This window comes from Mus caroli, chromosome 15, assembly GCF_900094665.2.
Source record: "Mus caroli chromosome 15, CAROLI_EIJ_v1.1, whole genome shotgun sequence".
Classification (NCBI taxonomy): domain Eukaryota; kingdom Metazoa; phylum Chordata; class Mammalia; order Rodentia; family Muridae; genus Mus; species Mus caroli.
The window spans coordinates 89555342-89581408 of record NC_034584.1 but is presented as its reverse complement, the minus strand read 5'-3'; the positions used below and the strand labels follow the sequence as shown (position 1 = coordinate 89581408).

At 45.7% G+C, this 26067-nt stretch overlaps 1 protein-coding gene across 3 annotated transcripts in view; it reads right to left on the bottom strand.

The window, feature by feature from the left end:
- Ano6 (anoctamin 6) overlaps positions 1–26067 on the bottom strand; it is a 186218-nt gene that overhangs the window by 130221 nt on the left and 29930 nt on the right. The window contains exons 1-2 of one of the 3 annotated variants that reach the window (XM_029469721.1): positions 16043–16421; positions 15836–15898 (exon numbers count right to left, since the gene is read on the bottom strand). The exons of 1 other annotated variant lie outside the window; for it this stretch is intronic. In XM_029469721.1, the coding sequence (XP_029325581.1) occupies positions 15836–15898; positions 16043–16058 (79 nt within the window). In that variant the 5' untranslated portion in view covers positions 16059–16421. Of the gene's footprint in view, positions 1–15835; positions 15899–16042; positions 16422–26067 lie in introns of those variants that run through there. One more of the 3 variants, XM_021183694.2, reaches the window with a different exon arrangement.

The window sequence follows — 26067 nt, the reverse complement described above, 5'->3', positions numbered from 1 at the left end:
AGAAAGGGAGGAAGGGAGAGAGGGAGGGAGGAGGAGGGAGGGAAAGAGAGAGAGAGAGAAAGGTATGAGACAAATACCAATGTGTGGTATAAAGGTTGAAGGGGCAAACTGGACGTGAAAAGAAAAGGTTAAAGGTTTAAGACAACAGGGGGCAGAGAGATGAGGGGAGGGGGGAAAAGAGAGTAAAATAAAAAATAAAAATAAACAAAAAGGACAAAAAGAAATCTTGATTGCTGATAAGCTGATCAACCCAAACTTCAGGTGAGAAAAGTTTGAACAGAGGTCCTCTGTGTAGGTAGATAAAACTGCTATGAGAAAACATCAGGTTATTAAACAAAACTCCAGGGCTGGGCTTCCACCTGAGTTGTTTCCTAAGGAGACACTTGAGACTCAAAACCCCTGTTCTTGGTTGCCTACTGATACTAGTTGGTAAGATGCTATTCCTGAAGACGCTCTCTCTATACCTTGGTCACATGATAGAGAAATCCGTGTAAGTCAGTGGATCTGGACTGGAAGTCTCCTGCTGGTGAGCTAACAGGTGCTGTATGGGCTGCAGAGCGAAACTGTCTTCAATAGCCTTGCTCAGCTTGGATTCTGTGGTTGTGCAATGATGAGGACCACACAGACAAGGAGCAACAGTAGCAGTTTGTTATGGGAGTAGCCAGCTGCTTTATTAGGTTGGACTTGAGACTTGCTACCTCTGAGAAAACTGACATCTGGCCTATAAAGCCAGTCAAAAGCCTAGGGCTGGGGAGAGCAAAGGTCTTGGTGAGGAACCTACTACTGTAGTTTTTGCTAGGCTGCTGTCAGCAAGCATTTGTTGGCATCTATAATAGTGTCTGGGTTTGGTGACTGTATATGGGATGGATCCCCAGGTGGGGCCGTCTCTGGATAGTCTTTCCTTCAGTCTCTGCTCCACACTTGGTCTCTGTATCTCCTCCCATGGGTGTTTGATTTCTTTATGTCCTGTGACCAAGATATATAGGGTCTTTGGTACTAGTTACTTATACATGATCGCCATAAGATTGGACTTGTCATCAACCTGTCATGGTAGGAGCTGGGGTACCTATCTCTGAGGACTCTTATGCAGGTATGGAGAGACCTCCCTCAGTGGGATAACCATGGGTATGACATATGTCTTGTAAACAAACTCCCAGTCACGCTCCTGTAAACTAAACTCACTGGGTAAAATGGGAGCTTGTGCACACATAACTACAAAATAAAACTGGCAGTGAGAGAAGTCAGAAGAGAGAAAGAGAGGCAAGCAGGATGAAGATGACCTAAATACATCATGCTTATATACAAAAAGTACCATAATGAAACCCACTATGTATAATTAACATATGCTAATAAAAACATCAAATTTGTAACTATTAGATTGGGTGTCTTCTCTGATTTGGGCCAGAGTTCACGATGCAAGAAGGGGCTTCCAAATCCCCAGTCCTTAGCTCTGACGTGGAAGCACTATTAAACTCCCTGGAAGGAGCAACTTTGACTGTTCACCCAGCTAAGCAGAAAAATTCTTGGAATGCCTGCACCAGACAAGCCCTGTGGATACAGGAATGCGGAGGACTAGGTCTCTCAGCCTACCCATGCCCTCCTCCTTACGGATAGGTGATGTCTTAGCCAGGGTATTATTCCTGAGAAAACATCATGACCAAGAAGCAAGTTGGGGAGGAAAGGGTTTATTCAGCTTTCGCTTCCACATTGCTGTTCATCATCAAAGGAAGTCAGGACTGGAACTCAAGCAGGTCAGGAAGCAGGAGCTGATGCAGAGCCCATGGAGGGATGTTCTTTACTGGCTTGCTTCCCCTGGCTTGCTCAGCTTGCTTTCTTATAAAACCCAAGACTACCAACCTAGGGATAGCATCACCTACAATGGGCCCACCCCACCCCGCTTGATCACTAATTGATAAAATGCCTTACAGCTGGATCTCTTGGAGGCATTTCCTCAAGGAAGGCTCCTTTCTCAGTGATAACTCCAACCTGTGTCAAGCTGACACACAAAACCAGACAGTACAGGTGGCTTTCACCTCTGATCCCAGACCAGAGCCAACTCATTTTTTATTCTTCTCACCATCACTTTTCATGGCCACAGGCCTTCCCTCTATATTTAACAACAATAACCAAAACCAAACCAAAACAACAACAACAACAACAAAACCCACCTCCTTCTCGGTAATGAAGCATTATTAAACCACAATCTCACTTCGGCACCTTTGCAAGACTGTCAGGGAAAAGACACAACTATACCCAGCGTAAAGCTATAGGAGAGAGAGCACGAGAATGTCTACACAAAGCTCGGACGTCCAGAAAACGCTGCAGTACAACTGAGCAGTACTCCTCAGCTGCAGGCAGAGGCACCTCTGACATGACCCTGCAATCCTCAATGGCACACGAAGCTCACAGGAAGCAAGCAGCCCACCCGCATCTCCATAAACTGACTGTAAAGTGTTGTCAAGTGTGTGTGCACGCGTGTGTGTTAGCACACGGGAATCTCAAACGACGGTGGCTACACATAAAAGAATAGTTATGGATGTTAATCTCTGTTATGTTTTTAAGTCTTAAAGCTTTTACATTAAGTATATGCTGCTTTATAATCAGAATAAAACAATAAAGATAAGGTTATCTGAAGAAGTTAAAATAACAACCTTAATCAGCCTTTCCCAGTGTAGTTTATTGTGCTGTGACACAGTCCAAACTCCTAAGGGTCGGGAACATGGCTCCGTGAAGACACGCTTGCTTAGCATGAGCAAGGTCCTAGGTTGATACCCAGGGAAAAGGGAAGAGACAGAGACAGAGAAACAGAGAGAGAGAAACAAAGAAACAAACAAAGAGACAAAGAAACAAACAAAGAGAAAGGCGGAAAAAAAAAAACCAACCCATTATCCAAGTCCTTACTATACTGAGTAGCCATGTACAGCTGGCCTCCCTCCAGCGGGCATTTGGTCCCAACCTGCTCTGGCAGCCGTTGACCATGGCTTGTATGATGTTCTGCCCAATGTCTTACATTTCTTGCCTCCCAGAGATCTCAGTGATCACTGTCATAGCTGACCAAGCCAGTCTTTAAAGACTCTTGCTGTCATTCCATCGGTGTGTTTTCTGGTGTGGGTTTTTCCACACCCTGGCCTTCAGCTCCTTAGTAGCTGAGGCTGGCCTTGAAGTCAGGATCTTCCTCCTTGGCTTCCCCAGTGCTGAGATGTCATGGGTGTCCTCTGTGCCTGAGGTCCTTCTATCTCTCTGGACTCTTCTCTTGGTACCTCCCCTTCTGGAAGCCCTTCAGCTCCCCCACACTCTACCATGGCAGCTGTTAGCATCTCTGCTCCAGTGCGTGGTTCTGTTTCATTTCTCATCTCTAGATTCCTGTCCCCTTGTCAGTGTGATTCTGCCACATAGATATGCCCTGGCATCTCTCGCTCAGGTTTTACGAAGGGCCTACAGTCACATCTCCACACACTCCAACCCACAAGCCCTTTCTCCTTTTTCTCCATCTCCCCTCTCCCCTCTGCATTATTCCCGCACATTCAGCATCCTATGGTCTCCCACTCAGATCTCATGCTGCCAATTCCCTGCACACTGCTCTGCACAACATGAGTCCCTGTAATCTGTCTGTCTGTCAGAGACTTTCACTCTCTTCCCAACCCCATCTCCTTTTAGCTATCTAAGTGACCTTTGAAAACAAAACTCTGACAAAGTAGTTTTGTGTTGTAAACCTTTTAATGGCTTTCTATGAAGAAAACCACTTTGTAATTTGTACCAAGCACATGGAATTTCTGTAATGATGAAAGCTAAGACAACCATTTTAATAGAAGTCTAGTTAACAGGCTTAGAGGCAGGCCCCATGTCCAGCCGGACATGGCCAATACAAAACAAACTCAATGGTATTTCTGAATTATTTTGTCTCATAATGAGCTTTTTGGGCATTTTTTTTAACTTTACTGATCTTTTGTTTATATGTTGTGGTTTCTCATTTTATGTTTTTATGCATTTTGTGTGTCTTTGTTATTTTTTTCTGTTTGTTTTGTTTCATTCTGGTTTGTCTGTCTTTTTGTTTTTGTTTTTTTTAAGCGATTTATTTTATATATATGAGTACACTGTAATTGTCTTCAGACACACCAGAAGAGGGCATCAGATCACATTGCAGATGATTGTGAGACACCATGTGGTTGCTGGGAATTGAACTCAGGACCTCTGGTTAAGAGCAGTCAGTGCTCTTAACCCACTAGCCATATCTCCAGCCTGTCCTTTTGTTTTCTAAAGAGAGAGTAAAAGAAGGCTGGATTTGGACAGAGTGTGAGGAGCAGAGGATCTGGGAGAAGATGAGGGAGGAGATCAGAATATAGTCTTTGTTTTGTTTTGTTTTGTTTGTTTTGTTTTTTTGAGACAGGATTTCTCTGTGTAGCCCTGGCTGTCCTGGAACTCACTCTGTAGACCAGGCTGGCCTCGAACTCAGAAATCCACCGGCCTCTGCCTCCCAAGTGCTGGAGTCAAAGGTGTGCGCCATCACTGCCCAGTGCAGAATATATTCTATAAAAAATAATTGTCAATAAAAAATTCATCAACTAATTACCATAAAAAAGTTTAAAAAGAAATCAGAGACACACAAATAACAAAGACACACAAAATGCATAAAATCAGAGACTGGAAAAGTGTAGTTTTTTTTATTAAGGGGGACAGTGAATAAAATATAGGCAATTTGTCATAAATGACTTTCAAATAAATGAGGCAAATTTTACATTAAAAAAAAATGTCTGGTTAAAATAAACTGTTAAAACTGGGTGTGATGGCACAGGCCTGTAGACTTGACCCTAGGGAGGTGGAGGCAGGAGGATAAGCAATTTAAGGCTACTCTAAGCTACCTGGAGAGAGGAATGCCGATGAGTAGGTAAGCTATCCTGTCATGATTCTCAGAAATAATGAGCGGGGAGGCCAGGGCCAGGAAAGAGAGAATTAGAAGGAACCTGAGTCCCTATAACATCCGTTCTCTCGTGTACACAGCAAGGCTTGTCACAACAGCCCAGATGTAAAAATCAGCTAGATATCCACCAATGGATAAAGACCACTGTGGAATGACATAAGTGACATTTACCACACTGAAATGAAATTTCTGCCATTTGCATTAACAGGGACAGAACTAGAGGACACCATGTTAAGTGAGATTAGCCAGGCACAGAAAGGCAGCCTGCATGCTTTTCTTTACTTCTGTACAGTAGTAGAGATGCTGGACTCATGGAAATAGAGCAAAATTGTGGTTGCCAGAGACTCCAAAACGTATCCTAGTGAGGGCTGTTAGTAGGCACAGGGTCACCGTCAGATAAGGTTTTCCAATGTTCCACAGCACAGTGGAAAAACAACAATACCAATCTGACTGTCCCCAACATAAATAACAACATATCAGCTATTCTGACCTGACCTGTGTGTGCGCATATCAGCTATGCTGATCTGATGTGTGTGTGTACCTGTGTGCACATGTGTGTGGGGCACACTGTTTCCCATAAGTGTGCAACTACAATGTCAATTAAAAGTTTAAAAAGAATTCAATGAGAGAGTAAACTCGTCTTGAGAAAAGCAGTTATATCCATCTATCCTGAGATAGACCCTCAGGGCCTAGCCTGAGATAGACCCTCAGGGCCCAGCCAAGGTCTTTGTACACTGACTCTAATTGATCTCTAATAAAGGATCAATGGCAAAAAGCTGAATCAATGGCAAAAAGCTGAATCAATGGCAAAAAGCTGAATCCTTTAGTCATAAAGCTAAAAAAAAACTATGTCTTTCCTGTGATTTACTTTGCAGATGATATTTATGCATCCATATGATATAGTCTCTCGCACACAAATCTATTCAGAGAAAAGAGTGAAAGGAAAAGGGAAGGGGTCACTGAGGAGAGCAGGCATAGACAGGAGACAAAGTTAACGTGTAAAACGGGGCTGAGGGAGCTGAGAGGTGGCTCAGTCAGTAAGCACAGGATCTGAGTCTGGATCCCTAGAAGCTACTTGAAAGGACAAGGACTTGTGGCACTTATCTGTAACCTTAGGGCTGGGGGGAGGAGGGGCAGGGGGACAGAGAGGCAGACTCTTCTCAGAAGCCATCCAACCTAGCTTATCAGTGGCAGACCTGGTCCAAAACAAAATAAAACAAAACCAAAACCACCAGGGTGGAGAGATAGAGGAAGGTACCTAACCTCTGGGCCCCACAAGCACACACTCACACATGGCACATGCACATAGCCACAGGAGCAAATACACACACACACACACACACACACACACACACACACACACACACACACACACACACACACACACACACACACACGTGCACAAGCCCAAACATTCAAACAAGAAAGAAGGAGAAATCACACTACAACCATCCACTTACACATGCATTACACTTAGAGAAATACAAAGTGTGTGCGACTGAAACTATTCAAATAACACATGACATGTGTATTATTCACATGAGAGGCCAAAGCTTTTAAATTCAGACTCCATTTCAGAGACCCTGACCTGAATTTTGAACTCATGTAAACTAACAGGCTGGTACCTAGCTTTAGTTTCCAAGTTGCCCCCCACACACACATACCGAAACCCGAGCCTAGCTCCAGTCTCTAGGCTAATCCCCAACAAGACCAGCATCTCCAGGTTACACCATCAACAAGACCAGCATCTCCAGGTTACACCATCAACAAAACCAGCATCTCCAGGTTATTCCCCCAACAAACCTGCACCCCCAGGTTACAAGCCCACCCCCTGCCTAACGACCACCAATGCAGAGGGGAGCAGAAGTTAAGTTTATGATATGACTCCCAGGACCAGCCAATCATGTTAAAGGCTACAGGAGCTTTTCCAATCAGATGCTTACACACCTACTCCTGCTTGCCATTTACTATAAAGCCTTGCCTCACAGACATTCGGGGCTCCCCCACTACCAAAACCATCCTGCATGATGGCAATGCATTGAGGGGGCCCTGTGTTAGCTTGAATAGAATAAAGACCCTACTGTGAGTTGGATCAGACCGGCTCCTGTCTGTTTTGGGGGAGAGGGGATCATTTCCCTGGCACCACACACACACACACACACACACACACACACACACACCTTGGAGAGTTATGCTGAGGCAGAGCTCCTCAACCGTTCTATCACCTTTAAGCAAGGAGATCTCACTGCTAAGGAGAAATGGGTGTGAACAATGATTGACAGGAGAGGGTCAGCTGACCAGACATACTGGATTTTTTTTTTTTTCTGTTTCTTTTGTCTTGTTTTTCTTTCCCTGAGTTCTGCAAATACTTGAGAGCCTGAGTTGGTTTTTGGCCTCCCGTCCCTAAAATAATGGTTCCCAAATGTCAGTGCAAGAGTCGAATAAATAACAACCGCTTGCTAAACTCTCAGAATAATCCGTGCAGTTTGCCAAGGAGATTCTGGGCTGACAACTGGGGTAGGGGTGGCTCTGCTGTAAAGATCAGCCTGTGCATCCCTGCCCTAGGAAAGATATCTCTGGTTTTCAGGTCACAGGGTAAAGGACTTCACAACCCAGTTTTCTCCTCAGTCACTGTACTGACCGCGGTGACGTCTACTGGGTTAATGATCAAACCATCCAGTCAAAACCACAGTGACAGACCATGCCCACTGCCTTCCGTCTCAACTGAGAAAAGTAACTTGGAGAAAAGAATCTACAGATAGGGCGATTATCTCCTCATACAGAGCCTTAACAGGAAGGAAAGTTCCTGGCAGGTGCTACCGGGATGTCTCCACTGCCAGAGGACAAAGAAAACTCACCCCTTAACTATTAGCTTTCTTAGTTTCCCAATTGAAATTAACTTCATCCCGGTACTGAGAACATGAATCCAGTGTGCTTGGCCATCAGCTAACAATGCCCAAGGCGGGGAGGGTGGGGGGAACCTTCAGAATATTTAACCTTTTACAAGCTCCTGTTGTGGGTTGCTATTTTAGTTAAAACTTGAAGGGTTTTTGGAATCAGTGCATTGACTAATATGAGGAAAACTTTAATTTCATGTTTTCTTCTGTCAACTACAGCAGGTCTGCTCCCTGTGCTAAGGTTCAATTACAGAGCACCTTAATTTTCCTAAATAAAATAAGCCTGATGAGTAAGAGACTAGAACTCATCTGCTCCATGTCCTTGCTCCTAAGGCAGGGAGGAGAGAGGCTCAGAGAGAGTGGGCATGTTTGCAGAGCTGGGGCTAAATCTAGGAATGGCCCAGAGCCTCCACTCACCTATTCTCCCAATTCAACAGCACCATAGTAGGTGAAACGGAGAGTCAGGGCCTGCACAGAAGTGAGATTACATGCCTGGCCAGCAGCAGTCCGAGCTTGTTTCTGTGAGACACTCCTTCAGTGAGTCTTGAACTACCAGGACATAAACCAACAAGGGCAGAGGACATGGGGACCTGTGCTTGAAAGATACAGCACACAGGCACTTAGCAACTGGCTTAGGCACTGGAGAAGTCCCATCTGAAATGAGGAAGGGCCAGAGGCAAGTTTATTTCAACCACACAGGTTCTTCTAGAACTGAGGCCAAGGTGGGGCAGAAGGATAAGCCAAATTCCACTGAAAATCAGCCCTCTCTTGTTTCAAATCCTGGGACTATTCAACATATCACCTCTCCCTCTTTGTCTCGGTCAGTATTCCTCCCCCCTCTCTCTTTCCCACGCTGGTGGGTTGTCGCGGGATGTGACAGGGGATGGGATGGGACAGATAAGACAGTCCAAGATGTCTACCAAGCTCTCCAACTGCTTCTGTTTTCTCATAGAAATCTAACACGAGTCCTCCATCCTTGGGAGGGTTAGAGAGTCCACGCTAAGGGCAGGAAGAAGCCTGCACAAGTGCCTAGAGCCCACACACACACAGCCCACCTCCTCCCTGTCTTCTTTGCCTCTTGTACTCTGGTTGAAGTATTTCATAAATAGCTGGAGCTGAGAGTAATAAAGACCTAAAAATACCAGCACTGAGGGTTTCTAACAGCAAACAGTCCAGCCAAGTCACGGTGAAGGAAGCCTGGAACTGCAGGGGGAATCAGCAAAATTCCCTAGATAAAAGTCGGGGTTCGGGGGTTGGAGGGGACGGCAACGGAGGGAGGAACGAACACATCTTCAGACTGGTCATCTGAGACAAATGCATCTACACGAGAATAAAAGACATTACCAAAAAGAGACACAAAGCAAGAAGCATTTGGAGGACCAAAAAGAAAAAAAAAAAAAACCTATGAAAACTCAAACTGCGGCAGAAATTAAAGTCACCAGCAGGCTTGAGCCATCCAATACTGGGTATGCTCATTAAGTTGGATCAAGAGATCAAAGAGCAATCGTGCAAAGTGTAGGAGCCAATATCAGATGACAGAAGTATTCACGAGCTGAGACAGAGAAAGAAAAAAAAAATCCCAGCATATAGCACTTTTTTTTTCTTTCTAGAATTAAAGGCTATTTTGCTCCCCAAATTAAACTTTCTCCCAAAAAAAAAAAAAAAGTGGTCAGGCGTGGTGGTGCACACCTTTAATCCCAGCACTTGGGAGGCAGGCTGATTGCTGGGAGTTCAAGGCCAGCATGGCCTATATGGGGGTCTCACCCTGTGGGCCTCAGCCCCTTTGGGGTTCGACTGACCCTTTCCCAGGGTAGAATATCACATATTTACATTACAATTTTAACAGTAGCAACAAGACAGTCATGAAGTAGCAACAAAAATGATGTATGGCTGGGGGGGTCAGCACAACATGAGGAATATATGAAAAGGTCAGAGCCCTGGGAAGCGTGAGAACCACTGGTCTACATAGCGAGTGAGTTCCAGGTCAGCCAAGGACAACAGTTAAAAAAAGAAAAGGAAAGGCCGGCCAGAGTGAAGGATCTGCTAATGTTTCCACATGTTAACAGGATCTAAATCAGGATTCAAAAGGAAAAGCCCACAAAATCCCAGAGGAAAAGGTTTACATATAGAAGATCAGAGTCTGATGCATAGTCCTTGTCAAGAACTAGCTGGAGAAACAATTTTTGAGTGCAAGGTGTCAACCTTCAGAAAGTGGATGATTTCTTTTTTTTGTTTTGTTTTTGTTTTTGTTTTTGTTTTTGGAGACAGGGTTTCTCTGTGTAGCCNTGGCTGTCCTGGAACTCACTTTGTAGACCAGGCTGGCCTCGAACTCAGAAATCTGCCTCCCGAGTGCTGGGATTAAAGGCGTGCGCCACCACGCCCGGCAGAAAGTGGATGATTTCTTTTTTTTTTTTTTTTTTTTTTAAAATGTGTAGCCCAGGCTGGCCTCAAACTCGTGATCCTCCTGCCTCTGCCTCCTTCAGCAAATCCTACCGGCGTGCGCCACCACTACCGGCGTGGATGATTTCTATATCCACCCTGGATGTGCAAACTTAGCTAAGTCATCAGTGAAAAATCCAGGAAGAGGAAGGCATTTTCAGACGTGTCTCTTCCATCTCTGCAACTCCAGACTTGGGAAATGTGTCCATGAAACACTCAACCAACAGTAAAGACAACACATAGCAAGGCCCTCCTACAAGACAGAGCCTAAAGGAGCTGGCAGGAAGGTGCTAAGTGGAAAACCGTTCTCTGCCCTGAGAGCAAGGGAAGGTTCCAGAGGCTCTTCCTCCAAGGATGACCTTGACAGAATCCCTGGGTGGCTGGTTATATCGAAGAGAGGTTTACAACTGGTATAGAGTTTGAGGTTGAATTATTCATAACTATATCAAAAATTAACAATGAAAAAAAAAAGTCAATATTGGCCGTGCAACCTAACCATGAGAGGCAAAAGCAAATCAAACTATATTAAACGGTTCATCTGTGGAGAAGATTCCACAGTTGCAATAAAGTAAACACTGAATATTGATCTCATCCAAATTACAGTACAATTGCAATATGATTACAGCTGGCCAAAAAAAAAAAAAAATGAGAACTGAGAAGCGAGGGGCAGGAAGGGATGAAAGCAAAGTAAATGCTGTCACCAAAGGATGGTGCCTAAGACTGAGAAACAGGTAAGTTACAATGTCAGTGTGTGGATTAGAAAGGTAAACCTGATACCCCCTGACAGCTCACAACTGCCTGTAACTCTAGTTCTAGGGGAAGCAGATGCCCTCTTCTGTCCTTCACGGGTCTCAGCACATACACAGTACACATAAACTCATGTAGGTATGTACATATTCACACGCAGAACAAATAAACAAACACGTTTTTACGAAAAGGGAGAGTGCATTGGTAGAGCACTTGACAAGCAGACGTACACTCTGGGGTCAATCATCAAGCCTAAGAAAATAGAGAGAGAGAGAGAGTGCATGCTCACTTCAAACATCTCATGAGAGCCAGTACCTACAATATGCCGGACCCTACGCTACATGCAAAAGGTGTATCCGTGTACAAACCATAAGACATTCCTTTGTGGGAGCTTGTATAAGGACTTCTAAAGTAACTCACTCTGCTTAGAGAAAAGGACATTAACAGGTTGCTATGTCAGATTATATTTCAGGCAACTATTTGGGGCAGGATGGGGAAGAGGAGACTCCCCGAGGAACGACACCTGAAACCTGAAAGAATGGGACAGAAGTTGGCTGTGGGGAAAAAAGAAAAGCTTTACGGGAGGAGGGGAGACCAATGGTGCGATCGCAGAAAAGGTTTGGGTGCGCTCATGACAATGCCTTGGGGTCAGTCACCAAGACTGAAAGAACATAAAAGAGAAAAGAGGCCAACCTCAAATACACCTCTCAATACCCAGCCAATATGGCCCCAAAGGAAGGCAGAGAAGAGGAACGAGCTGAAGTAGAGGAATCCAGATGGACTCCAATGAAACATGCATACTGCGAGGCAGACAAGAGCAGAGTACCCCAGCATCACAGAGCTGCTGATGCAAGAGTGGGCATCACACACCAGCCAGTAGACTACTGTTGGGGGCAGCTAACAAGGTTGACTGAAGTAGAGGCAGAGAAGACAAAGTCAAGATCATTTTGAAAGGAGAACTCAGGTTCTGGAAGGAATGAAGATACCAAAAGAGTACACATGGTGGGACCCATGGCTCCAGCTGCACATGTAGCAGAGGATGGCATCAGTGGAAGGGGAGGCCCTTGGACCTGTGAAGGCTTGATGCCCCAGTGAAGGGGAATGCTAGGACGATCAGGGGGGAGCACCTTCACAGAAGCAGAGGGAAGGGGATGGGATGGGGGTTTGAGGAGGGGAAACTGGGAAAGGGAATAACATTTGAAATGTAAATAAATAAGATATCCAAAAAGAAAAAAGAAAAAGATATCAAAGGAAAAACCAGGGCTGGTTCCCACCTCATGTAGGTAGTATTTCAACTCTGGAGATGGGGAGGAGGTAACACTGTCCTTCCACGGACAGAGAAGGTACCAGAATAGGAGACAGGATAGAGTCAGGGACACATGAAGCAAATCTAGACTTCGTTCTTGGAGAAGCAGCCAAATGGAGAGTTTGAAGTTCAAAACAGTTCAAAAGTGTTATATCAAAGCCCTGGGCACAGAAGAATATGCAGAGAAAATGGGGCACAAAACCATAGCAGGGAAAAAAAAAAGTCACCATTCCGACATCCTATGAAGAAGGAAATGCTATCAAAGGACCAGAAAATAGACAGCAGGAACTGGGAAGACAAATTGGGAAGTAATTACAAGAAGGAAGTGAGCCCTGAGTGAGCCGAGTTTCAAGGAAGTAGCATCCACCCAAGGGCTAGGGCAATAAAGCATTTCAGGATGGAGACAGAAGAAAACCCAGGGTTCCACTTATGGGCCACTGTGACTCGCTGTGCAGGGGCACAGGACTCTGTCTCAGAGTGCTCATCTAGAACACAGGACACAGGAGAGGTGGGATTCTCAAATCCCAGTTCTCAACGATGAAGCGCAAACCACCAACCATTTTGCTCATCCAATTCCTCCGATGACCTAAGGATCCAGGATAGTAACCCTCAAGGATGTCCTATCCCGCCAAGCTTAGTAAGAGGTCTCCTGGAGAGCAACCAGGAAACCCTGGGACCCACCTGTGAACCAAAAAAGGCTCTGATGGGCAAGCTTCCCAAGCTGGAAGCAGACAATGTCCTGGCAGAGAAAACAAGGTTTGTGAGCACGGGGCAGAATTGTTTTATCCGGCTGCTGTGTTTTTCTAACTCAGGGCCTGTGGGAAGGAAAGGAATGCAATGAAGCTAGAATGTCTCATTTGGCTGATGCAGAGACACAGGAGAGGTGGGATTCTCAAATTCCAGTTCTCAACCGTGAAGCACAAATCACCAACCATTTTGCTCATCCAATTCCTCCAAATCAAATACATCTGAGAATAAAATCACAAATTTCTAAACCCATGACTTTAAAACACAAGTGGTCCTTTTAAAATATGCAACTGGCACAGACAGAACCCATTCACAGACCATAAGGCTTCACTGCACATATACATCCTGTGTCGATCACTGATCACCGTAGTCAAGTTCATTAGCACATATACCACCTCCCACCCTGCTGGGCACCGCACCCCTAGAACTCACTCACCTTAATGTTAAGAACCATCTGATGGCACCTGCCCATTCCCCCTCCTCCAGGGCCTGACAACCACTGTTCAGCGCTCTGCTTCAGTGAGTTTGACATTTTCAGATTCCACATATAAACAGTATTTGGCTTTCCTTTCTGCCTTATTTATTTAGAACAATGTCCTTGAGACTCATACATGCTATCACAAATGGCACAATTCCTTTTTTATATGGCTGAATAACACTAATAGGCATGTGCATATATACACATACATACACACATGCATACATATCCCCATAATACTCATAGGCATGTACACACACATACATATCCCATAATAGTCATACACACACATACAGGCATGCATATATATCCCATAATAGTCATAGGCATGTATATACACACATATATATCCCATAATACTCATAGGCATGTACACACAAATACATACCCCATAATAGTCACAGGCATGTACATACATACACATACATGAGTATGTACACACATACATACATATCCCATAATTTCTTTATCCATACAGATGGGTATTTCCATATTTAAGCTACTGGAAATAATCCTTCAATGCACATGGAGATGCAGGTCTTGATTTCCTTTCCTCTGGGTATATACTATGACTGTCTGATAGTGCGGAAGTTCTACTCTTAACCTTTCCTTGACCCACCATGCTGTTTTTCATAATGGCGCAGCAATTCACCTTCCCATGGAGGTATACATGGGTTCCCTTTTCTCCACGCCTCACAATCGTCGTCTCACCAACTTACCAATTGCTGAATAGAAGTTCTAAGACACTGAAGCAAGCGCTCTTCTGCCAACATAGTCAATGCTCAAAGTTAATAAGTAGTCTCATTTGGAGACCTCATCACAGGGCCAAAGACACAGGACTTAAAAATCAGAAAGACTTGGGTTCAAATTCCAGTTCTAACTGTTCCCATGTGGTGTGTGTGTGTGTGTGTGTGTGTGTGTACTTGTAAAACCTGAGTCCTAAATGGCAGGGCAGTTACACATGGTCATCGGTGTGACCTAGGTGGGAACGGTGTTCCTTATAGGCTTAGAACATTAATTGTTCTCTTCCCTTTTATTCTAGAATATACGGCCATGCCTCTGAAGTTCAGACAGGAACAGCTGCTCACTGATAGGCTTTGTCTGGCCTGTTAAATATTTTTCATCCAAAAATATGAAAAAAAAAACTAGTAGAAATTTTTCTAGATTTTTTTAAAGTGATGCAAAATACATTTTGTACACTATAGTAAAATGAAATACTATGGAAACGCCTTACAGTGGGAGCTAGGTGGGATGGCCCCCACTCATGATCTAGTACTGTGGAGGTAGGGGAAACTCAAGTATTTAGGGACATCCTTCAGACACAGGGACATGACATCCATCTCAGAAAACAATCGAACAAAAATATTTTCTTTCCCTCATGTGTGATGGTTTTGCTTCCACACCCCCAGGGATGTGGCAGCCCTTGCTAGCCACGAATCTGTGAAACGTGTTTATATAGACGGCAAATTCTATACATTTTGGCCATTGTTCTTCAACACCTTAACATCCTTTCGTCTACCCGCAACACTGCCCATTTAGTGGCCCTGATTCCAAGGAAGTTCAGCTCTGAATCTTCCACCCACGACAACCATTTCTTTGTGTGATATTTACACTGAGCCACACGGCCGCCTATAGGCTACAGAGCCACAACAAAGAAACACAAGCACACGGAGCTGGCAATGCTTTCCTGGTGAAAACCATGACTCTAAACATCTAGGATGACAGTGATAGGCACGATTTTTTTTTTTGTCATTTAAAAAAACTTGCATCTACGGAGCCAAAAAATTTAATTCAGCTCTTTGGCTTGACCGCCCACAGTTACATCTTCAGCATGAACACAAAGATGATTTAAAGCACGGTTCCATGAGACAGCATTTCCATCAGACAACGTTCAATCTGCTGAGGGGCCCCAGGCTCCCCATCCTCACACCAGCACCCTGACAGCAGCATGCCATTCAAAGCACCCTGAGCAACATCCGAGGTCACCCAAATCCTGTTTTCATTCATACCAACATTAACATTGCCTTGCAGAACATTTCCCCCCAGAGAGATCCTGACCCATAATGCAGTGGGCCACAGGAAATACACTTAGCGCTCCTATATAGCATCTCATTACTTTCAGCAACCCATGTGGACCAAAACTTAGGGCGGTGCAATTGAACAAGTGGTGCCTAGGAGCTAACAAACACGTACCATCAAGTTACACAGTACACAAGAACGTTATGGGCTTTTCTCCAGAACCGGCCACGTGAGGGGAGACCTACATACAAGTGCTGTTCAAACACAACCAGGGGGAATCTTACCCAGACCGGATGGTAGAGGAGTATGAGGAGCCAGAAAAGGCCTCCTGGAGTCAGGAACATCACCTGAAGGACGAGGAGGTACCAATAAATACAATAAACAAACATAACGGCTGGCGTTGGGCAGCAGAGAGCCCAGAAGAGGTGTCAGACCTGAGTCCCAGGCCTGACTTTGCGGCAAGCGTCTGACCTTGACCAAGCCATTCTAACCTTCCAGGCTCTCCATTTTCCTTTCGTTAGAACTTGGTTAGGTCGGTCAATCAGTGGGCCAGACTCTTGCTGCACACCAGGACGGCCCCCGGAGCTTTTCAGAAACCTGGTTCCCTCATCCAGGAATGTGGTTTTACTGGATGGGCCTCTTTGTCTCTCCAAAATCTCCAGCTGTTACCAACGTGTAAACCAGGGCTGAGATTTCTTTCTTGAAGCAACCTCTCAAATCCCTGCCGTCTTAATCTTGGTATATTAATAATCCTCCTGAGACCTTCTTAAAATCCCAGGATAGACTGCATCTCAGACAATTAAACCAGCACCTTGGGGTGGGGATCAGTTCCCGGGCACCTGAAAATTCCCAAGCTGGTGCCAAGCCGTACCCAAGGTTGACGCCCAGTGTTCCGGACCTGCATTTCCGGTTCCTATACAGGCAATGATGGATGGGAGAAAGAAGGGAAGAGAAGCCCGTAAGTCTCCCCGTCCCTCCTTCCCATGTTAAATTAAGAAGACAGCCGGATGCCAGAGGCTGCTGGTGACTTATAAATGGTCTGCAGACAGCAGTTGATTTCAGGTGAGTTTGTCCTTCATGTCCCTGCCTGACAGGTGGGAAAGTTCCAAACTGCTCTTGTTCTAAATTTAAAACCCAGTGGCATACTTCTCTAACAATGGCTCCGCAGTGTGTTCTCTTGCAACTCTCAGAATTTGATTTGCATGATTGCCTGTAACATGAGCATTGCACTCCTCGCTCCTGAGGTTACTTAAATCCACTTATTAGGCACTGGTGGAGCAAACAAACAGTAATTAGAAACACTGCAGACAGCCTTTTAAACGCTTGCTGAATTACAGGTTTCCTGCACCCAAGCCCATATGCACAACATGTCCGTGGCGTCCTTAAAATCAGAGCCTCAGAAACATGAGCATGGACACACAAGCCATCTCGGAACCTCCTTGGGACTGCTAAAGATGGCTTTAGAAGAGGGCTAACCTCTGCCAGCCCTTCTCACAGCTAGAAGTCTCAGGTGAAAATGAACTCTCTGTGGGCCTGGAAAAAAAGAGAAAGCCTCAGAGGAGCAGCCTTTCCACTGTGCATCATCACCACCGTGGCACAGTTTATACAGTAATGACAGGTGATGCCTAAGGCTGAGAGGCTGGAGTGGGAAACTCAGGGCCATGCAGAACAGCGTTCCATCCTTAGTATCCAAGCCACAGCGGTTGGCTCATGGGACCTGCTAACCTCAGGAGTTGCTGGCCCTCCTGGCCTACACTGAGATCTTTGATGAGAAGTACAACTGCCCACAGTCCATAAGAAGCTGCCCCTTGCCACCTTGCCAGACTAGGACCAGGCAGAAAGGCTCGGGTCACATGCTACAGCCATGCTTACAAGGAAGACTGTTTAACTGAAAGTGGGCACTCCTGCTTATTAATGACTCAGACGGGACCCCTATTCCTGGGCACGGCTGGCTGAGGGTTGAGATGACCTCAGTGGCCAAGGAAAACCCCTCCCTGCGCAGCATGGGCCTCTCTGGAGAGGCTGGAAGATTTTTCTCTCAGTGCTAGCCAACAATAAACAGGAATCGAAGACAAAGACTGTTTTCACCAAAGGCAGAGACCTACTGCCTTTATTAAGTGGTTCTTTCCATCTTGGCTTTAAAGGGAATCCAGCTATCCACTTTGGGAGTTGGAGTCGGGGTGGCTCCAGAAACAGCCTGAATGCCCACTAATAGCTGACCAAACAACACCCCCCACACCCCCACACCCCCACTGACTTACTCACTTGATGGATTGCTACATAGTATCTCAGGCACACACACACACACACACACTTACTTACTTGGATTGCTACATAGTATCTCAGGCACACACACACACACACACACACATACACACACTTACTTGGATTGCTACATAGTATCTCAGGCCAGCCAGCGCATGGCTGCCTCCTTATGACACATTAACGCATGGAGAAAACTACCTCCACAGAACGCTGAGTGCAAAGTCAGAGGAGGTGGTTACCTGGCAGAAGAGCACTCAGAGGGAGGATGTCTTCCTTCAAACTCCTTCACAGCAGTCTGGACTATCTTCTCCTCCACCTGTCCTCCTTCCCCTTTAATAACAGACACGAACTTGGCGGAGCCTGGAGCCTTATTTTGGGGTTCTTTAATCTCCCCACATGCAAACAAAGCAACGCTGTTGTAAACAGAGGGTTAGGGAACACAACTCCTCACAATCCCAGTGTCCAAGGCCTAACACCTAGCTCCTTTGGAGGTGACTATTGGAAGAGGCAGCCTTTAAGCTAATGATTATGTTAATTAGCATACGGCTAGTAGGGTAGACCCTAAACCAGTCAGAAGAATTCTTGCTGCAGGAAGAGGTGCCAAGAGCCTGTGTGCATGCTGAGGAAAACCATACAGGGACACAAGAGAAGGCATCTGTGTGCCAGCAGGGAGGCTGACCTCGAGAGACAGGGAGTGCCGACACCTTGACCTAGGCCTTCCAGGGCTGCATGAAAAGAAACATCTGTTGTTTCAAGACCTGTTCTGGGATGCTCTTATGGTTGTTGTAGCAACTTAAAACAACTGACGAAAAGGCAGACTCAACTCCTTGAACTAGTACAGCAACGACTCCTCCTGGCTTCAGGGGGCAGTGAACATGTGACGCTTTTCCGGTGGTTGGGGGGCAGTGGACCCGTGAGACTCCTGAGACTCTTCCGCAGCTCATCCTTACTCTCCCAGTCTCCTGTGACTCGTGAGCGAATGGAAATTGCCAAACCCTGAATGCCCTAAATCAATTTGAGGTTGCTTTTACATAAAAGTAACTGCATAGGCTAATGGCAGCGAGTTTTAAACAACTAAATGTAGTGGTTCCAGCTGTAAACTCAGGAAAGCCATTTTCATAATGAAAATGCCGATGCTTTTTTTTAATTAAGGATGGAATTGCCAACATAAAAAACTAACAAGAAGCGAGGACTCACTCCTTCCGCTCTCAAATGAAAGGGTTGAGAACACTGTGAAAGGCTTTGCAATTTGAATTACCGGAAATTGCCTAGAATTTAAACCTGGAACTTTCCCAGCTGCTCGACACTTGACACAGGGCTCCCAGGTTCCCAGAATCCCAGCCCCTCTGATTCTTGCTATCACAGCCCCTGTTCCTGTGGCTAGAGCCATTATGCATGGTTATGAGCCATTATGAAGAGGTTATCACCATGTCTAACTCAGCCATGCTAACCACCCTCCATGTGTGCAACGCTGGTGATCCCTCTGAAGGCCTTGCACATGTCAAGCAAGTGACTCTACTCATGACCCAAATTTCCACACCTTTTTTGCTCTGTGAATTTGGCCTTAAAGGGAGGATTAATTATATATCCTAAAAACCCATGTACACTAACACAAACACACATGGGTATGTAGAGGTACGTTTTAACAGCTAAACATTATCTTTCGGCTATCATGAAAGGGATATATCAAAAGCGTTCGTCGGATCTCGAGTCACCCAGGCTAACACTCTGTCTAAATGATGCTGTTCAGTCAGAGACAGGTCCCTGCATTTTCTGTATCACCAGACTATGTATTACCTCTTAAAATCAAAAGCAACTAAATGAGCTGAGGAAGGCATCCTAGACTACTTTTTCTGTTTTCTGGAAACAGAAACTTTCCAATATGAGAAGCAGCTGAGATGGAGAGACCTCTCCACAGCATATGGGCTGGGGGCCAAAGAGAATGAGAAACGTACACGCCAGCGTGACAGGTGACTACCCCAGACACCAGCCAGTAAAGACACACCTTTAACACTGAAAATTAATACTATCCTACAGAGAAGCAGGAGACAACACCTACAGTGTCAGGGATTGGAACACAGAGGAGGCAGGAGGGTGGTAATTTTGAGGCCAAACAGAGATACAAAGTGGCACAGTAGGGGTGGGGGGGCTGGGGAGGGTGATGACAAGAATTCCTTTAGGGAGAAAACAAAGGCTAAACATGAAATATGGCCTGAGATTTATACTGACAGATAGCTCACAATTATAATTCGTTATAAAATGAAAAAGCTGAGGCATGCAATTATAATAATCAACGAATGACTTCATAGATGAAACTTCACGCCAAATTCCCCTCGTTTATAAGCTCCCACAGTCCCTGTGCTGACAGCACTCCAGGACTGATGCTGGCCACTTCCTTCTAGAGTTCTAAAGTCTTGTAGAACACACACCATATTTTTAATACTTTTAACACTATTCCTTTTTACATTTACAGATGTTTTACCTACATTTCTGTCTGTGCATCATATGCATGCCAGGTGCCCAAGGAGGCCAGAAGAGGGCATCAGGTCCCTGGAAACTCAGTTGTGAGCCACCATGGGGGTGCTTGGAACCCAATCCAGCTCCCCTACATGAGCAGCCAGTGAGTGCCCTTCACTGCTGAGCCATCACCTCCCCAGCCCTGACCGATCGATCCCTGGACCTCATTTTGTTTACTCCCTTAGACATAAAGTCTGGCAGTGAACACAAAAGATGACTCTACTGTGTGTTTGCAGGTAAACAGGATACAATAAATGTATGTGACAGAATATTACTCAGCTATTCAGTGTGATTTGTGATATATATTTTATAGGTATAGAATACATAATGAAAAGTTCCAGAAATTAATAACAGTGATGGCTGAATAACTGAGTATGCTTAGTGCTGGGGAAAATTAGGAAAAGATTAAAATGATAAATGTTATGTACATATTACCACAATGAAAGAAATACAGTGAGAGGAAGGACCGCTTATCAGCAAGGCAAGTGAAAAGGAGCCTATGTCTGAACCGCATAAAGCTACAAACGTCCCTTTGAAAGGGCAGGGAAGCGGCTTGCCGGAGCTTTTCCAGGGCTTGTGTTTGGGAGGCAATGTAGCCGGGTGAGCTTGTCTGTTGCGATTTTCCAGCTTCTTTGTTGCTTGTTTGTTGCAGTTCTCCATGGTTTCCAAATTCTCTAGAACTGCTCACATAATCAACCCTTGCAAATACAAAGGGGTGTGGTACAGCCAGAGCAGGAGATACCAGGCTTATCACCAGCAGGTTAAATGCAGATCACAGTCAATTCACCTGGTGGACTATTCACGCAGCCTATCACTGTTGGGTGCTTGCCGTCCCTGTGGCGGCCCAAACTCGTGAGTTAAAAGTTTTATCTTTGTTATAAGGTAATGTTTTGTTTGCTTTTGTTTTTCTTTTTCTCTATGGCAAGAAAGCATGCAGCTCAGATCTGTTGCACCACTAGGCATGCCTCCGCCAGCCTTAGTGTCACAAGTGATGGGCTTGCTCTGGATATACAAGTGACTGACTGGACCATGAACAGTTGTTCTCAAGAGACAGTGAATGTCTTCAGGACAGGAACCTGGGACAAGATGTGGAGGTGACCCGAAGGAAACACCAGACTCACCACTGTGGAAGAACTAGAAGCAAGGCAATCAGAGTCACACAAACTCAGGCAGATGCCACACCGAAAGGACTGCCATTATCACACATGCCATGAAAATACTGTCTTAGTGACCCCACAAGTGGGGACAGTCATGCTTCCCTCCTGAATATTTAACAGGATGGAAGGTTCTGAGTCTGTTCTCAACAGGCGATCAATCTAAACCATGAGCTTCCTTCCATTTCCTGTTCAAATGAAGTGGCTAATAAAAATCAAACAAACAAACAAACAAAACGCAACAGTGAAATGCTAAAAGTGTTAGTGTTAACAGGCACGGTGACAGAAGCACAGGGAAATGTTCTACATACTTTCTCACTGACCCCAGTGAGGACCTTGTAATAAAGTTCACGAGAATTTTCTTACTCTTTGTCCCTCAATAATAGAAAACTATTCATCACTGTTTGTCAGTGACCTCATATACCAGAGAAACCATCAAGACGCTTGCATTTCCTTTTTGGATAATCCTCTTTTGAAATTTTGCATTCCTTAATTGCAGTGGGTCCTCAGAGTCCTCAGAAAGGTCTGTTACCCTGACAAGGATGAAGACACTACCAGGCAAGCTCCCAAGCTTTGAAAAAAAACAAAACAAAACAAAACAAAAAAAACCCTGATTCTAAGTGACTACGGTGCTCCCAAGAGGACCCAGAGGTCCAGTGTGACCAACAGTGGGCACTGTGTCTATTCCATGACCGTTGATCTACATGCAAACTTGAAGTTACCCACATGTCTTAGGGAGCTGATAACATCAAACATTGCATCAGATCAACACCAAACAAAACCCTCCCTGTAGAAAGGCAGCTCCTATCTTTGCTAAGATCAACCTCCTTCCCATAAAAAAACACACTCTGCCTTACCAAGCCAAGAATACCAGAGAACAGTCAGCCGTTGGGAATTTCCTTTGTGCACAATAAACTACACAAGCTGAACTCGCTACCTTAGGGCTGGGGAGCTCAAATTCATAAGCCTGCACATCAGCAATAAGCCAGGCTTGCCTGACGGAAGAGAAAATACAAACAACTTTGCCGGGGCCCATCACGTTATAGAACAATGATTCTGAACCTACCTAAGCCTGCGACCCTTCAGTGCAGCTCCTCATGTTAGGGTGTGCCCCAATCGTAAAATTATTTCCATTGCTATTTCACAACTGTAATTTTGAGGCTATGATGAATTGTAATGTAATTATATGATATGCAGGATATCTGATATGTGACTCCCCACAAGGGGTCCTGGCCCACAGGTTGAGAACCACTGCGCTAGAACAAAGGGATGCAGAGGGTATTCTGCACTGAGGGTGAGGAATCTGCCTGGGCCGGATCTTGAGGGCTGGCTAGTTCAGCATCTCTCTGTGGGCTGCTGGGTATGAAGGAGTGGGACTGACTCTGCCTCTGAGAGGGTTCAGTTCATGCTGACTCCTTCTTTACTGCTAGAAAACGGGCACCATGAAACCACACTTGTAATGCCTGCTTGTCTGTTCTCCTTACCTCGGAACAAAGCATGAGGCACTTCCATTCTCTCTCCAGTCTTTCAAACCCATGTTTCTTGCCCTAGAGAGGTGTCAGAGAAGAACCAAAGAGGCAGAAACCAGCCTGCTTGGAGGATCTGGAAAGAGTATCTGGAGCCAACTTCCAGAGCATGACAGTGGCTAGTCCCTGCGGGGTTCTAGCACTTGAGGGCCTGCCCTGTGGGCGCCAAGGACATCCCTGCCAAGCTCAGCCGGAGTCAAAGCATCTTCAAACCATTTCTGTACTCTGCCGCTGTCCTCATCCATTGACTGTATGTGTGAGTGTGTGTGTGTGTGTGTGTGTACATACATGAGTGTGCCCATGCATGTGTGAGTGTGTACATGCACACTCTCTTGAATTTTTGTTTGTTTTTCTTTTGTTTTTGTTTTGTTTTGTTTTGTTTTTCAAAAACTATGGCTCTCAGCTTTTCACAGACGATGCTTTAGCAGGATCTGATAAAATCCAAAACCCCTTTCCCTAGGGAGAAAAGAAAATCTCAAAAGCAGAAACACATAGAAAGAATTATCTAGAAGCTCTGAGAAGCTCGAACCCCTAAGCCCACCATACATACCGGGAGGAGGAATACTATGCAGTCTGAACATTTCTGGGTGACTGCCACATGCCAAGCACCAAGAAGAACCCACCTCAAGCTCAGCCCCTCCCCCCCCCACGTTCTGACTGCCAGCCCCTCCTCCCATGACCTGCCTTGGTTCCCTGTAAAACTACTGGGAACATCTACCTGCCTTTGTGCTATCTGTTGGGGAAACAGCTACTCATCCTGTCCAACAGAAATAACGCAAAACTTACACGCTCCCAAGCCCGTCCTCCAAGAGGCACCACTTCCTTTTCTCCTTCAGTAGCCCCTGTACCAGGGATCCCACGGCACTTCCTACCCTCGAGAAGTCACATGCCCCTTTCCCTCTGTTAGGACTGTCAGCAGCGTGGAGGGCGTGCGTGGTCAGCAACTAAACCACGTTCCATTTTCAGCTTCTAGTAAAGTCCCCACTCAGGAGGAAAGCACTCCACTGAGGTAAACAAATATGAATCAGACAGTTTTAATACACGTGTCCCTAACACTCAACCTGCTGGGACAGTGATGTCAATATAAACCTTAAAGGAGCGATGGCAATAACCTAGACACAAGGATGGACAGCAAGGGCAGTCAGAAGCCAGCGTGAACGAGGACCATGGTACTTCAAAGTCAGTCAGAGGGTTCGGGAACCAAGAGTTAAAGAGGGAGCAGGCAAGAAAGAGAATCATGGGATGAAACATACAGGGATGTGGCTTTATCCTCTGGAAGATGGCTTTGCCTGTTTCTTGTTTTTACTTAGTAAAGTAATGGAAAGAATAAATAAGCAATTATGACCTCACTGTATGTAGATGAGTGCCAGCCTTTCGTCTTTATGTACTTTATAAACATGTACGCCTGCACACGTGACTAGTGGTGCTTCCATCTTACTAGAATGTCTTATGTTTGCTATGTACCAGACCCTGTGCTGAATATGAAATCACTTAATGACTACTATTAATCATGATCCTTTTGAAAGATAATTATGGTTTTACCACTGTGAACATGACCAAGGCAACTCTTATAAGGACAACATTTAACTGGGGCTGGCTTACGGGTTCAGAGGTTCAGTCCATTATCATCAAGACTGGAACATGGCGGCATCCAGGCAGTCATGGCGCAGGAGGAGCTGAAAGTCTTCATCTGAAGGCTGCTACCACAACACTGACTTCCAGGCAGCTAGGATGAGGGTCTTAAAGCCCATGCCCACAGTGACACACCTACTCCAACAATGCCACACCTCCTAACAGTGCCACTCCCAGAGCCAAGCATACACAAACCATCACAATGGGTGATGCTTGGCACGAAGACCATATAATTCACAAGCAGCCGAACCAAGCAGAGTTTAACAGTGTTTTCATCTCAAAACTCCATTTCTTTCTTTCTTTTTTTTTTCCACTTGCTTGATTTACAGAAAAAAAAATTAATTTATTTTTCCAGTTTTCTCAGAGGTGTCCCTTAGGGATCCTGATTAGCACGCTAATAACCCTGGGACGTGAGCTCTTGCTTACGTCATTCTCCCACACAGGTCTGTTCTCGTTCTCAGGACAATTCGTCCTTCTCCTCCCAAAAGACCTGGAGGGTGACATTTCATATACCTGCTCTGGACAGATAAATCTGAAAATGGAGTGGAAAAGGGCGCCATTTGGGAAGACTAGGTCAGCAAAACGAGATGCAAACAACGATGTGGTCCCTCTGCGGGCCTAGAAACGTGGTCGCTTGAAGCAAGCCAGGAGCCTGGCTGAGAAACCAGAGAAGGAGGAATTAAAGGGATCTGGTGTTCCGCTGAGAGCACCAAGCTGACGTGAGGGTGTGAGGAGGAAGAGGAAATGGAACACTGTAAGGGGACAGTGGGTGCCTTTCAAAGGGAGAGAGAACCAGAGGGGATGTGTGGCTGAAGGAGCGAAGGTAAAGGGCTGCACTATGAGCAGTCAGTCACCAAATGCCTATCTGAAGCCTGGGATCATGGGGCAGAAGGAATGGGGCCACAGAAGGAGAACAGACAGGGAGTCCTGATGTACCCTAGAGCAGGGATGTGCACAGCATTGCCCTGTGGGTCAAAAAGGGGTTTCGCATCCAGCCCACCACAGGGCTAGGGCCAGTCTGAGGTCCCTGAGGAACTTCCAGGAGCTGCTTGGGGGGTGTGGGGGAGCGTCCCAGCCTGCACAGAGGCCGAGACTGGCAGGTTCTCACTCTTGGGCACCACAGATGCCTTGGAAGAGCTAGGAACGGAGTGTGGGCCCACGGTCGGACTCTGGCCCAGGTCAAAGAGGGAGGCAGGAGAAGGCTCCAGCTGGTTACCACAGGGACAAGAGTCCTAGGCTTGTTCGGTGGCTCAGTTGAGTTGGCTGGAGAGCGCAGGCAGGGCTTCCTGGCAGGAGACTAGACTCCACAGCTCCTTAGGAGAAGACCTGTTCCATTGCTCCAACATGACAGATCCCGATGAGAAGAGGCAGTCCACGGTTTTAAAGCGTTTATTTTTGTTGTTTTGGTTTGTTTTTTTTTTT